The sequence below is a fragment of the Bos javanicus genome, chromosome 9 (assembly GCF_032452875.1).
Source record: "Bos javanicus breed banteng chromosome 9, ARS-OSU_banteng_1.0, whole genome shotgun sequence".
Taxonomy (NCBI): Eukaryota; Metazoa; Chordata; class Mammalia; order Artiodactyla; family Bovidae; genus Bos; species Bos javanicus.
In genome coordinates, this window is record NC_083876.1 from 23,375,685 (window position 1) to 23,391,970 (window position 16,286).

General features: G+C 40.9%; 1 protein-coding gene across 1 annotated transcript in view; it reads right to left on the minus strand.

The window, feature by feature from the left end:
* ME1 (malic enzyme 1) overlaps positions 1 to 11,455 on the minus strand; it is a 214,090-nt gene extending 202,635 nt beyond the window's left edge. Inside the window, exon 1 of the mRNA XM_061427308.1 lies at positions 11,267 to 11,455. Coding sequence (XP_061283292.1) covers positions 11,267 to 11,344 — 78 coding nt within the window. The 5' untranslated portion in view covers positions 11,345 to 11,455. The remainder of the gene's footprint in view (positions 1 to 11,266) is intronic.
* Between the last annotated feature and the right edge of the window lie 4,831 nt (positions 11,456 to 16,286).

Genomic DNA, 16,286 nt, shown 5'->3' on the forward strand with positions numbered 1-16,286 from the left:
TTTGATTTTATTTTTGAACTTTACACAATTGTATTAGTTTTGCCAAATATCAAAATGAATCTGCCACAGGTATACATGTGTTCCCCATCCTGAACCCTCCTCCCTCCTCCCTCCCCATACCATCCCTCTGGGTCGTCCCAGTGCACTAGCCCCAAGCATCCAGTATCGTGCATCGAACCTGGACTGGCAACTCGTTTCTTACATGATATTTTACATGTTTAAATGTCATTCTCCCAAATCTTTCCACCCTCTCCCTCTCCCACAGAGTCCATAAGACTGTTCTATACATCAGTGTCTCTTTTGCTGTCTCGTACACAGGGTTATTGTTACCATCTTTCTAAATTCCATATGTATGTGTTAGTATACTGTATTTATGTTTTTCCTTCTGGCTTACTTCACTCTGTATAACAGGCTCCAGTTTCATCCACCTCATTAGAACGGATTCAAATGTATTCTTTTTAATGGCTGAGTAATACTCCATTGTGTATATGTACCACAGCTTGCTTATCCATTCATCTGCTGATGGACATCTAGGTTGCTTCCATGTCCTGGCTATTATAAACAGTGCTGCGATGAACATTGGGGTACACGTGTCTCTTTCCCTTCTGGTTTCCTCAGTGTGTATGCCTAGCAGTGGGATTGCTGGATCATAAGGCAGTTCTATTTCCAGTTTTTTAAGGAATCTCCACACTGTTCTCCATAGTGGCTGTACTAGTTTGCATTCCCACCAACAGTGTAAGAGGGTTCCCTTTTCTCCACACCCTCTCCAGCATTTATTATTTGTAGACTTTTGGATCGCAGCCATTCTGACTGGTGTGAAATGGTACCTCATAGTGGTTTTGATTTGCATTTCTCTGATAATGAGTGATGTTGAGCATCTTTTCATGTGTTTGTTAGCCATCTGTATGTCTTCTTTGGAGAAATGTCTATTTAGTTCTTTGGCCCATTTTTTGATTGGGTCATTTATTTTTCTGGAGTTGAGCTGTAGGAGTTGCTTGTATATTTTTGAGATTAGTTGTTTGTCAGTTGCTTCATTTGCTATTATTTTCTCCCATTCTGAAGGCTGCCTTTTCACCTTGCTAATGGTTTCCTTTGATGTGCAGAAGCTTTTAAGGTTAACTAGGTCCCATTTGTTTATTTTTGCTTTTATTTCCAATATTCTGGGAGGTGGGTCATAGAGGATCCTGCTGTGATGTATGTCAGAGAGGGTTTTGCCTATGTTCTCCTCTAGGAGTTTTATAGTTTCTGGTCTTACGTTTAGATCTTTAATCCATTTTGAGTTTATTTTTGTGTATGGTGTTAGAAAGTGTTCTAGTTTCATTCTTTTACAAGTGGTTGACCAGATTTCCCAGCACCACTTGTTAAAGAGATTGTCTTTAATCCACTGTATATTCTTGCCTCCTTTGTCAAAGATAAGGTGTCCATATGTGCGTGGATTTATCTCTGGGCTTTCTGTTTTGTTCCATTGATCTATATTTCTGTCTTTGTGCCAGTACCATACTGTCTTGATGACTGTGGCTTTGTAGTAGAGCCTGAAGTCAGGTAGGTTGATTCCTCCAGTTCCATTCTTCTTTCTCAAGATCGCTTTGGCTATTCGAGGTTTTTTGTATTTCCATACAAATTGTGAAATTATTTGTTGGTAGCTTGATAGGGATTGCATTGAATCTATAAATTGCTTTGGGTAGTATACTCATTTTCACTATATTGATTCTTCCAATTTTCCTTCCAAGGGGTAAGCGTCTTTTAATTTCATGGCTGCAATCACCATCTGCAGTGATTCTGGAGCCCAAAACAATAAAGTCTGACACTGTTTCTACTGTTTCCCCTTTCCCCATCTATTTCCCATGAAGTGATGGAACCGGATGCCATGATCTTAGTTTTCTGAATGTTGAACTTTAAGCCAACTTTTTCCCTCTCTTTCACTTTCAAGAGGCTTTTTAATTCCTCTTCACTTTCTGCCATAAGGGTGGTATCATCTGCATATCTGAGGTTATTGATATATTTCTCCCGGCAATCTTGATTCCAGCTTGTGCTTCCTCCAGCCGTTTCTCATGATGTACTCTGCATATAAGTTCAATAAGCAGGGTGACAATATACAGCCTTGACGTACTCCTTTTCCTATTTGGAACCAGTCTGTTGTTCCATGTCCAGTGCTAATTGTTGCTTCCTGACCTGCATATAGGTTTCTCAAGAGGCATGTCAGGTAGTCTGGTATTCCCATCTCTTTCAGAATTTTCCAGAGTTTATTGTGACCCACACAGTCAAAGGCTTTGGCATAGTCAATAAAGCAGAAATAGATGCTTTTCTGGAACTCTCTTTTTTGATGATCCAGTGGATATGGGCAATTTGATCTCTGGTTCCTCTGCCTTTTCTAAAACCAGCTTGAACATCTGGAAGTTCCCAGTTCACATATTGCTGAAGCCTGGCTTGGAGAATTTTGAGCGTTATTTTACTAGCGTGTGAAATGAGTGCAATTGTGCGGTAGTTTCAGCATTCTTTGGCATTGCCTTTCTTTGGGATTGGAATGAAAACCGCCCTTTTCCAGTCCTGTGGCCACTGCTGAGTTTTCCAAATGTGCTGGCATACTGAGTGCAGTGCTTTCACAGCATCATCTTTCAGGTTTTGAAATAGCTCAACTGGAATTCCATCACCTCCACTAGCTTTGTTCGTAGTGATGCTTTCTAAGGCCCATTTGACTTCACATTCCAGGATGTCTGGCTCTAGGTGAGTGATCACACCATCATGATTATCTGGGTCATGAAGATCTTTTTTGTACAGTTCTTCTGTGTATTCTTGCCACCTCTTCTTAATATCTTCTGCTTCTGTTAGGTCCATACCATTTCTCCTTTATCAAGCCCATCTTTGCATGAAATGTCCCCTTGGTATCTCTAATTTTTTGGAAGAGATCTCTAGTCTTTCCCATTCTGTTGTTTTCCTCTATTTCTTTGCATTGATCGCTGAGGAAGGCTTTCTTATCTCTTCTTGCTATTCTTTGGAACTCTGCATTCAGATGCTTTTATCTTTCCTTTACTCCTTTGCTTCTGGCTTCTCTTCTTTTCATAGCTATTTGTAAAGCCTCCCCAGCCATTTTGCTTTTTTGCATTTCTTTTCCATGGGGATGGTCTTGATCCCTGTCTCCTGTACAATGTCATGAACCTCTGTCCATAATTCATCAGGCACTCTGTCTATCAGATCTTGTCCCTTAAATCTATTTCTCACTTCTACTGGATAATCATAAGTGATTTGATTTAGGTCATATCTGAATGGTCTAGTGGTTTTCCCTACTTTCTTCAATTTATGTCTGAATTTGGCAATAAGGAGTTCATGATCTGAGCCACAGTCAGCTCCTGGTCTTGTTTTTGCTGACTGTATACAGCTTCTCCATCTTTGGCTGCAAAGAATATAATCAATCTGATTTCGGTGTTGACCATCTGGTGATGTCCATGTGTAGAGTCTTCTCTTGTGTTGTTGCGAGAGGGTGTTTGCTATGACCAGTGCATTTTCTTGGCAAACCTCTATTAGTCTTTGCCCTGCTTCATTCCATACTCCAAGGCCAAATTTGCCTGTTACTCCAGGTGTTTCTTGACTTCCTACTTTTGCATTCCAGTCCCCTATAATGAAAAGGACATCTTATTTGGGTGTTAGTTCTAACAGGTCTTGTAGGAACTGTTCAACTTCAGCTTCTTCAGTGTTAAACTGGTTGGGGCATAGGCTTGGATTATTGTGATATTGAATTGTTTGCCTTGGAAACAAACAGAGATCATTCTGTCATTTTTGAGATTGCTTCCAAGTACTGCATTTCAGACTCTCTTGTTGACCATGATGGCTACTCCATTTCTTCCAAGGAATTCCTGTCCACAGTAGTACATATAATGGTCATCTGAGTTAAATTCACCCATTCCAGTCCATTTTAGTTCGCCGATTTCTAGAATATCGACGTTCACTCTTGCCATCTTCTGTCTGACCACCTCCAATTTACCTTGATTCATGGACCTAACATTCCAGGTTCCTATGCAATATTGCTCTTTACAGTATCGGACCTTGCTTCTATCACTGGCTACATCCACAACTGGGTATTGTTTTTGCTTTGGCTCCATCCCTTCATTCCTCCTGGAGTTATTTCTCCACTGATCTCCAGTAGCAATTGGGCACCTACTGACCTGGGGAGTTCCTCTTTCAGTATCCTATCATTTTGCCTTTTCATACTGTTCATGGGGTTCTCAAGGCAAGAATACTGAAGTGGTTTGCCATTCCCTTCTCCAGTGGACCACATTCTATCAGACCTCTCCACCATGACCCTCCCATCTTAGGTGGCCCCACATGGCATGGCCTAGTTTCATTGAGAAGCGCGCCGGCTGCAACAGACCACAAAGGGTGGCTAAAACAACAGAAATTCATTTTCTCACAATTCTAGAGGCTCAAAGTCCAAGACCAAGATTTCAGTTGGTAGGGCTGCTTACATTTCAAGGCTTCTCTCCCTGACTTGTAGATGCATATCTTCTCCCACTGAGTCCTAGTCTCTTCTTTTAAGGACACCAGTCGTATTGGATTAGGGTCCATCCTAAAGATCTGATTTTACCTTAATTATCTCTTCAAAGATTTTATCTCCAAATATGCTTAAATTCAGATAAACGGGAAGTTAAAGCTTCAACATGTAATTTTAGGAAGGACACAATTCAGCCCATAACAATATACTTACACATATATAGTGTTACAATCAAAGAAGTTTGAAAGTATTTTAGAGGGCTCTGAATAGATGTTTTAAATGTATTTTAATATATTACAAGCTTTAGGGGCCCAACTGGAATATTATAATGGAGCCTTAGACCTCCTTCAGTTTCCAGGTCTTAATGAAACAGTCTAGAATTTAACTACTACTGGGCTACTCATAATGTAATCATGATATAACTCACATAATCATGTTTCTATGAACATGTAAGTACTCTTGCTAATGTACTTAAGCATTACCTGAATAGTAAAAATATAATAGTTGTTAGGTCTAGAGTTTGTTTATTTACATTGAACCTCTGATAATTATATTCCCATGTTTTTAGAGAACATTATCAATTACTATTTTGACTTTCCAAACTACCTGGTTAAACTACAGAAGCTTAAAGGCACAGTGTCTCCCTTGTCTTTAATTTCAAAGGCCTCAAGCATCTGAAACCAGTTTAGTTGATGGCTAACTTAGATATATCTTCAGGGTCTTTGTTTTAAATTCTCTAAATTCTTTAAATTGTTTTAAATTCTCTAAATTCATTTACAGCAACAATAATCCTTTGTTTTAAAATGTACTATACTACATACACTAAGTTAGATGGGTAAAAATTAGTATATAAGCCATAAAATATCTTAAATAGCCCTTTAAGTATACAAAAACCACACTGTATATTTAGGCCGCATGTCTAAAACAATTTCTTAACAATTTAGGGCACCAACAGTCCCAAATTAGTCCTGCTGAATTGCAACATGTCTGCTGATCAATTCTGGGTCCATACACTGCCAATGTGTTTGTTGAGTTGGCTTAGTAACATAAAATAAATAATGATGTAATAAATAGACCAAATCAGGCCACCTGGAGTCTGTAACATTATTTGATCATGTCAGTTTTGAAAACCATTGGAAAACAGTCCAAATACTTGTCTTGTCCGAGTCCTGATTACTTCCAAAGTCAAATATATTAAAGGCTGGTTTCACTGGACTCTAAATCTTTTATTTTTGCATTTCACTGCACTCACCCCAAAAAGTTTAACTCCCCAGGGCATACCTCTACCTTTCTCTCATAAACTTCCAAGCCTTTACACACTTGGAGCACAGTCCTGAGAAGCAAAAGGCTTTCCTTGTTCTTTTTCTCCACAGAGACATTCTTTAACCTCCACCTGGCATTCTGTGAAAATCTATGAAAGATTGCAAAGGTCATCTGATGTCAGTCGAGTGCATTTACATGAATCTGAGACTAAAATGTAAATGTTTCACCCAGAGCTAAATATAGGGTTTTTTTTTACTATAAAATTCATTAATTTAATAAGTAACACAATCATGCTCAATTTGCTAAATCAAAAATTCAAGAGAGAAGGGAGTAAAAAGTACACTAAAAACATAAGTACTTCATAATCTTTCTAGCTCTGAGTTCTAACTCTACATATAAAAATGTATCAATAATTAGTTGTAATAAAAACCTGTTTATAATATATAATTCAAGGACAACTAATATATACTCTTTAATATCTGAGCAAAGAGGTAAAACAGAAATCATATTACAATGGAAATGTAAGTACATTTAAAGCAAGAATCTTATTCATTGAATATCCCCTGTATCCAGAGTATTACCTAGCATATAGTGGATTCTGAATAACTATGTTAAAATGTAAAAGAAATAAATGATATCATCACTCTATATTACAAAGAAAATAAATGAAGCCAGTTAAGAAAATCTCACTGAAATGAATTGGTGGCTTCACTTCTTCTAGACACAAAGCTTTAGAGGCTTCATTCTATTATTTCATATTTCCACACTTGTCCAAAAGTTTGAAGGACATCAGAACACAAAATGAAAAATCTCAAAGCTATTCCTCTCTTCAACATTTTCTGTACTCCAATCAATCATATCCAGCTCTTTGCAACCCTATGGACTGTAGTCTTGACAGGCTCCTCTGTCCAGAGGATTCTCCAGGCAAAAATTTTGGAGTGGGTTGCCACTCGCTTCTCCAGGGGATCTTCCTTACCTAGGGATTGAACCCAGATCTCCTGCACTGTAGGCAGATTCTTTACTGTCTCAACCACCAGCAAAGCCCATACTCCACATCACCAGTTCTCGAATCGAATTCATCCTTCTATTCATTAGAACACAACATTTTTTTGTTTTGTGCTATCCTGTGTTACCAAGGCCAACAGACAAATATGGAGGCATATGGCTGTACATCTTATGATTGCCTTCACATCCGTAAGATTTCACATTAAATAATATATCAGTTTCTCATACTGTCGAGGCAACTCAAGAGAACTGTGTGCTCAGTTGCTATCATGTCTGACTCTTTGGGACCCTATGGACTGTAGCCTGCCAGAATTCTCTGTCCATGGGATTTTCCAGGTAAGAATACTGGAGTGGGTTGCCATTTCTTCCTCCAGAGGATCGGCCTCACACAGGGATCGAACTCATGTCTCCTGCATTGCATTAGCAGATGGATTGTTCACTATTGAGCCTCCTGGGAAGCCTATACTAGGTGAAAAATTTCTGAATGATTCATTCCAGTACAGTTTACATTGAAGAAAAAGAAGAGGTTTAAGGTACCTTTCCTTCACAGTCATCAGCCTTGTTTCTCTCTTTTTTCCCTACAACACATTCATCTGTGTCTTGGCATATCAAGACAAACATCTGCAAAAGCACATGCCCAGAAGCTCATTTCTCACATGTAAAAGTTAACAGGCTCACCAAAACTGACATAGATAAATCACCATCACTATCTTAGACTGGATCTAATTTACTTATAGGTCACATTTATCATTTCGTCTTAAAGATACAGAAGCCACGTAAACAACTTAATTGTAACACACCTATCAACTAGTGTTTTCTACCACTGCACGAAGAAATACAGCTAAATAATAAGTTGGGAAATTAAAAAAATACGTGTGATTAGTTTTGTATGTAGAATTTTAACTCTGAAGAGTGATTTATGAAACATTATTTTATTATTGAAAATTCCTGAGAAAAAATTTGAAATACAACTGATCGAAATCAGAGGATATCCTTGAAAATTATAAACATTAAATGTTAAATCAGAGGACATATAACTCAGACAAAGATGAGCACCTCAAAAGCAATTTGGGCTATGGACAGAAAGATACTGAATCTCCTATGTGTGAGGCAGAAATGCTTCTCCACGTCCTACAAGGCAATCCTACCTGCAGTGATGCATACGTGAATATACAAACAGTGAGAACCAGACAGGATTATTACCAGTGAAGAAAGATTCTACTTCTCTAAGGTTTTTTTAACTTCTTCCTTCATTTCTTTCTTTCTTTATTGGACGTGTTGCACAGCTTATGTGTTCTTAGTTCCCTGACCAGCAATTGAACTTGAGTTCTCAGCAGTGAAAGGGTAGAATCCTAACCACTGGACTTCCCTTAAATTCTTTATTTTTTAATTCTGATCACATTTACTGTTAAATTCAATTTGTACCAAGATTAAGCACCTCTGAAAGGTTATCCAGCAAATAAATAAAATGTCATGGCATGCCCAGGCTTAAACCAAATTCCATCGTTTCTGACTATATGCCATTACACAATACAATATAATGGTATATGAAGTCAACTGAGCTTTAGCTTTCAATGTGAGTTTACTTTCAAGAAATTACACTAAAAAGGGTAAATGTCTTAGAATAATGCTCAAACTACCACTTTAAGACCTACCTGCTTTAAAAGTTGAGTTCTGTTTGAAAGACAAAAAACAGTTCTTAAACATGGTTCATTTATTCATTAAATATTTAATGTACATTGAGCAAAATTCTGTACTAAGGATTACAATGCCTGCCCTATGACAATCCAACTCAAATAAAAAATACACTATAGTAAATACTAAATGACATGCTACAATAGACTATATAAAAAACAAAGGTATTAAGTATGATAATAAAGACTCCTTAGGAGATTCTTCCCTAAAGAGAGAACTAAATCAACTAAATATTTTAATTGTAGGAATTACACACAGACAAAAGGTATTAAGTAAGAGATTCAGCAAATATATTTTAAGTGGAAAACTAAACTGAGGAACTAATGAGATAAATTTGGAGAAGACAGTAAACCTAATTGACAGATTGATTTTATGCTCAACATAATAGGAAAGAGATTAGAGGGGGCATCCCAGGTGGCACAATGGTAAAAAAAAAATTCTGCCTGCCAATACAGGAGACAGAAGAGATGTGGGTTCAATCCCTGGGTTGGGAAGATCCCCTAGAGGAGGAAATGGCAGTCCACTCCAGTAATCTGGCCTGGAAAATTCCATGGACAGAGGAGCCTGGAGGGCTGCAGCCCAAGGTACCCAAAGTTGGACACGACTGAGAATACACATCACATAATAGGAAATAATGCCACACAGCAAATACTCGGATAACAGAAGCAGAACGTGAAGAACATGCTAACTGACGAAGATATTTCTTTCACATCTACATGTAAGACAGACTATAATAATGAAAATAAAACCAGAAAAACTGTCTCAGTTACCCAAAGGTAAGGTGATGAAGGTCTGTGTGAGAGGCTTAGTGTAGCCAGCTGACAGGCTAGGTAGGGTGTTACAGGAGGAACATCTACTAGTGTTTCTTTGTAGCCAAAGTTACCGCAAAAACCAACAAAAATTCCTGGGCTAGAGGAAAACTTAAAGGCTCAGAGGTCTTCAAAGTAGGGTCCTTCAAGAAGATCCCACAGTTATAGTTTCAATGGTTCATCTGAAGATACTCTGTTATTTCCACGAGGACCACACAGTCTTAGGACTGTACAAGAGTAAAACTTATTCCATTAATCACGCCAAAGTCGGCCACCTGAATTTTAAGTCCAAATTGATACTATGCAATAAAATTCAATTACAAATTCAAAAAAGGTGTTTCTAACACATTAATGCCACCTACACCTTAATGCCTTTGGTGGAAGATCTCTGTGATACTATTATTCTTAAGTAGAAATTAATCCTTACTCATGAAGAGCACTGAAAATATGTCAAGATCATAAATTCTTGATGTAAACAGTAATGGCGTAATGACTCTTGCTCTGGGATTGCCTATTCCATCAACCCACTTGAAACAGGCACCCTCCTCAGCGACTTGAGGAAATTCAAACAGGTTATACCACTCATGTGATTCTTGTTAAGAGGCTACCCAGTACTTGGTCATGAATTATAGCAGGCAGGTACACAAGCAATAAATTGTTTTGTCACATCAAAATTTCCCTTTTTTCCTACCTAAAATAGGCCCCAACCTTTAGAATAAAAAGGAAGAAAAAAAATCAAGGTAGCAATTAAAATCATTGACGAAAAAAAAAGTGGGAAATATTTAAAACTTCATAATGCTTTATGACCAGAAATGCTAAATAATTATAGATACGTAAAACTGCCTGTCATCATCAACATCAAAAAGAACTCACAGGAGCTAGAACTTATTAAATCAAAGAAACCACACGTCTTCGTGCCATTAATAACAATATACAAATTACCAGGCAACATAGTCGGGGAGAGGGGTGCTGAGTCCAGTTTTTGATGTTAAAAAGTGTCTAGTAAAGAGAATCCCAAAATGAACCAACAGGCTTCCGTGCTGACTGATGGCATTTTCCATATACCAAATTCAAAGGAAACGTCAAAAAGCACATCTTTACACAAAAGGAACCATCTGCAGACAAACCTGACTATAAAAAGAGGGTGAATGCTAAATAGCCAATAAGCAAATTTATACATGCCGAGGTGTTTTTTCATTTGAGAGAGATCTTGGGCGTTTAACCTGTGAAGAAAAAGGAAACGGATCTGAAAAGGGGTCTCTTGCACTGAATCGCCCTTTTAATGAAAAGGAGGGGAGGGCTTAGAAAATTCATTTCCAGAAGGCCCGATTCAAAAAAATCTGGCTCTCCCCACAGTCTAGGGCAGGGTGGTGCACCAGGCCACGCAGCGCCCGAGGCTGAAGCCACCCACCAGGCACGCTCCAGAAACCAAGAGGCCTTGACTTTCAGGTTGCTCACGTGACCCGCCACTCAGAGCACGTTTGCATCCAGGCTGGACCAGTAGGGCCACCTCGCTCCCACAGCAGCCTCCGGGGATCGGCACCCCAGAGCGGACCTCGTTATTTGGATTGGCACCCCGAGGCCCCAGCGGGCAGCCCACCTGCTACCCTCACAGACAACAACCGTTCACGCCCTTCGCTGCCACTCCTTTCTCTGCCCTGGCTCTGCTTTTGGAGAAGCAGAGAAGTATTTAAAAACAAGCTGTACATCTCCTGCGTTCCCCAAACGAGATGCCGAGGCGCCGAGCCAAACCCCCGGCCTCCCATCACGTTCCAGGGTACCCACACCCGAGCCCCCGGCGGCCCCTCCGTTAGGCCAGCGCCGAGGCTCGGGGTGGGGTGGGGTGCGGTGGGGGGTCGCCCCGCCGGTCTGCCTGCCCCGGGGGGCGTCCCGGGGGCCGCGGGCGGAGGGGCGAGGCGGCGTCCGTGGCGCCGCTGGGGGAGGGTCGGGGTGCTGTTGCCCGTGAGCCGGACGGAGTCGGGGACCGCGGAGGGGCAGGCGGGCTCACCTTGTTGAGGTGGGGGTTCCGGGTGACGGCGTAGCCGCGCTGGGGGGTGTGGCGGCGGCGAGGGGTCCGGGGCTCCATGGCTGGGGGCGAGCGTGCGCGGCGAGTGGGAGCGGGCCGGGCGGCGGATGCTGCCGGGACGCTGGCGCGGAGTGCGGCGGCAGCGGCGGCGGCGCGGAGAAAGGGCCGGCGGCCGGGGGGCGGGCGTGGGTGGCGAGAGGGGGTGGACGCGGCGGGAGGAGCCGGCGAGGAGCCGGTGTCCCCAGCCGGGCAGCCTGCGAGAAGTGCTGAGTCATGGTAGGCGATCTGGCGAGCGGCGAGCGAGGAGGAGGAAGAAAGCGAGGCCCGGGTGGCGCCGCTCCCTTCCACACACCCAGGGTCCCCCCGCTCGCCATGGGTTTACAGTCGCAACCGTCCCGGCCCATCCCTGCGTGCGGGACGTGCTTCCAATGGAGCACCTAAAGGGCAGGGGGCAAGGTCAGGCTCCCCGCCCGCCCTGGGGGTACCATCACCCCAGGCCGAGGTGTCCCCCGCAGCCGCAGCCGCGGGGAGGTTGAGAAAGGATGGGAAACCCAGAGCCTTGGGCGGAGGACGGCTGCCCACGCACAGAGGTGGGGGGCGGGGACAGGGGGGCTCTTTGCAAAAGACCTCAGCTGACCGATGACAATTAGACTTCATCTTTAATTCATCTAATTCATCTAAGCGTCTCCTATCAGACGCTTCCAAACTCCCTATTCATAATTCTGGATGCCTGCCAGGGCCGGAGGAAGCTTCCAACCTTGACCCAGAAAGCCTCGGCCCCGGGTAGAACTGGGAGAAAGGCCAGAGAGGAGAGTGCCATCCCTGGGAATTTTATTTTAATGCTTTCATTAAAAGACAAGGTGCAAATGTTAGATCCCAATGACCAGTCACGTTTTTCCTGTGAATGTTGTTCCTTAAAGTTCTGGAGACCAGGATGTTTAAGAACCTGCCTCTCTGAATGATGATAATAAAGCCCTCAATCTTTAAGGGCTTCAGTTTCTTCTTTGGTAAACCGAGAAAGTCAGAGTAAAAGACCTCCCAATGCTGGAATTCTGTTATTGATATTTATACTTTAAGTTTCAATGAATGTTGAAGTAGTCATATCACAGGCAAAAGGGGTGTCCAACACGGCACACACTAAAAGCTTTCTGGGCCCCAGTTTCCTTTTCAGTTAATAGGATGGCTGCTTTCTGCCCTGTTCCTACCTAATGACTGTATAAAAAGGTGTGTTTGGGATTCAGTATTTGATTTTATATCCCACTTCAGTATTCTTGCCTGGAGAATCCCATGGACAGAGGAGCCTGGCAAGCTATGGTCCATAGGGTTGCAAAGAGTCAGACACAACTGAAGCAACTTAGCACAACACAGCAACACATTTGATTTTATATATCCATAAACTAGACATTCACCAAAGAGTTTTATTTCTAATTGTTACTTTTCCTTACCAGAAGGATTTGTTACAGTAGTGTTTTTTGCCACACGTATATCCAGCAGTTTCTTAGTCCTGGCCTTTAAATTATCTAGAATCAGTTGCTTTTTAATAGGGAATATTTGTGTCACAGAATTCTTTTGATTCCTTGCATTTCAGTAAGACTTTTCACTGTGAGTTCTATAATACATAAGTAATTAACCCAGCAACATCTGAGAAGAAGGTATACTTTACAAAACTCATTCTCTTGAATTAACTCAGGCGCATTACAAGTAATTCATGGAAGACAAAAACAGTTCAATGGCAGGCCTGGAAACAAAACAAGATACTGAAAAAGAGATAAAAATGTAAGTACAACAGAACCTTTTTATAACACAGCTCTTAGTACATAAATTTACACACATTAGCTGTCTAGTCCTAGTTCTGTGATATATTTACAGATAGAAAAGCTGATATAAATACAGAGTAGTCCCAAAGAGTGTGTGGGCTTATCCCCCAAGCCATTATTACAGAGGGATTACACGAGCCTGCCAGTGCAGGTAAAGTTCACATCTCTCTTCCACTACGTTTATTTCTCTCTTGAAAAGAGCTCCAACCCTCCACCCCTCTAGAGATGAGGCCTAGCTGGGGAAGCCATTTTGTATATCCGTGTGCAGTACCAAAACTACTGGAGAGAACCTATTTTTCCACCTAAATGTCAACTAGGAAGGACACCAACTTTTTCAATCCTTTTTAAAGGTTGTAAAGTTAGGTTTTATTGCAAAAAACATGTAAAAAAAAAAAACACCAAACAACAGAAAAAAACTTGTTAGAATTTTCCTTGTGAGAAACTACAGTCACTCTACACACAGTTGATCAAAGAATGGGTGTGATTCACAAACAAGGGAGTAGAGTGTAGTTTCTAATGCTCTGTGAGAATACAAAATCAGATTTTTTGTTACCCAAGTTTGATGCACAATGAACTGTAATCATACGTAAATATGATTTCAGCATTCCTACCTAATGTTGAGGTTTCACATAGAGAAAATTCAGGAAATACCTAACAGGACATGTAACATTTCAAATGTAACTTTCATGAGAATAAAAGATAATCTAACAGAAAAAAGATGTAGCTCTATGATGGTTTGTGATATTAAGTAAATGATTTTGTATTTCTTCACACAAAAACACATTCAGTTCAGTTCAGTTCAGTTGCTCAGTCGTGTCCGACTCTTTGCGACCCCATGAATCACAGCACGCCAGGCCTCCCTGTCCATCACCAACTCCCAGAGTTCACTCAGATTCACGTCCATCGAGTCAGTGATGCCATCCAGCCATCTCATCCTCTGTCGTCCCCTTCTCCTCCTGCCCCCAATTCCATTACTGTTATGTAAAATCAGTTCCTTTTTTTTTTTTTAAGTTGAATATCTTAACATGCCTGACTCTTGATTTGTTTCTGTATGAAGCAAAAAACTTTGACCTTTTAGGGTTCTAATTTTGTGGCTGACCCTACAAGTTCAGAATCAAAAGTAGGCAGCGGGGGGACTTCCCTGGTGGTTCAGTGGCTTAGACTCCTAATACAAGGAGGCCCAGGTTCAATTCCTGGTCAGAGAACTAGATCCCACATGTCGCAACTAAGAGTTCACATGCCAAAACAAAGATTGAAGACACCATGTGCTGCAACTAAGATATGGCGCAGCCAAGTAAATAAATATTTTTTAAAAAACAGACAGCTGACTCAAACGTGGCCAGCCCCAGTGTAATTGGCAACCATGGCGAGAGTTGACTTTTTATCTACATACTGCAGTGAGAACAGGACTTGAATAAGTGCTAACATGGAGGTGGCAACAGTTGACCTCTACCCATCCTAGGTGATCAGCTGGGACTCTAAGAAGATGACATGTTAACAAAAGAAAAAGAGTTTATCAACTAACACACACAGCACACATTATCCAGGAGAAAACTGAAATGAAGAGCGGCTAAAGCAAGTAGCCTAGAACTGCAGCCTATACATCATCTTCAACAAAGAACAAGAAGTTGGTAGAGAAATGACATAACAAAGGAAAGCTGTTTTAGGCTTCCAAGGGCAGCAAACTGTAGGAAGATAAATACATGAGAAGAAACTAATAGAATAAGATTTGTTTGCAGATTCCCCTGGTCCTCATATTTTGGGGTGACTTTACCTGACTCCAAGGAACCCCTGATGAACCAAGCTATTAGTTATTGGTATTTGAGTGTTATAGTAATAGGTAAAATGGGTACGTGAGTCATTTCACTAGAAGGTTTTAAAGAGATGTACGCTTATTTTGGTGGTGGTTTAGTCACTAAGTCATGTTCGACTCTTGTGACCCCATGGACTGTAGCCCTCCAGGCTCCTCTGTCCATGGGATTTCCCAGGCAAGAATACTGGAGTGGGTTGCCATTCCATTCTCCAGGAGATCTTGCTGACCCAAGGATCAAACCCCTGTCTCCTGATTTGCAGGCAGATTCTTTACCAACTGAGCCACCAAGGAATCCTTGTACATTTATTTTAATCGATTCAAAAATAAAAGTCTATGCAAAAGCCCAGTCCTCTAAGGCAGTAGTCCCCAACCTTTTTGGCACCAGGGACCAGTTTCACGGAAGACATTTTTTCACAGACTGGGATGGGGGGATGGCTTCAGGATGATTCATGCACTTTACATATATTGTATACTTTATTTCTGTTACTACATCAGCTCAGGCATTAGATCCTGGAGATTGGGAAACCCTGCTCTAGGGGGACCCTACAGAATGTCTAGAGCTCCATAGAAGACAAATTTTTTGAAGAAAGTAATATCCCTCTTTATTAACCCCTAAAAAGCATTATCTCTACTGTTAGGAATAATGTAATACCACTTCATTCTTATTATATATTACAATCATTAAATATATATGAAAACATATATAAAAATACAAATGCTGCATGCCGACTTCATAATTTTGGGGTAAATCCATAGACTGAGTCAGAACATGCATACATCATTTATAGCTTAACTGTTCATTTATACCTGAAAAGGTTTTCATTAAGCACACTAATAATTTTCAAATGATGTAATAAAAATGTGCTTGCAGTATTTGGCTGAATTACATTTGGGAAAAAGAAGCTAGCTGTTTCACCTATTTCAATACTAGTATGCTTTGGATCATATTATACATGTACAGAAACTTAGAAGATCATAAATCTCCCAAAAGAAGACATTATTTAGTCTGTGTCACTGGTATGTATGTATCTGTAAAACATTTTAACACTGCAAACATCAGAAGTTTTAAGATGGGGCACTGGAAAAGGTATATACTCTACTACAATGATGCTGAATACTTCTTCACAATGCTTCTTCATGATGTCAATCAACTGGAAGTGGGAGTTTATCAAAGAGTTGCTTGATATCCATCATTTCTTGGTGACATGAACTGGGTTTTTCAGGTTACATTGGCTGGGTTTACCAATGTTTTTAACTTTTCTACAGTAAGAGAACTGACCATTAGAGCAACTTAAAGGTAGTAATCTCCATGACCCTGAAGACAGAAACGTCTCTATTAGCACCACTGTTAGGACCCTTGTTGGAAGTCAGC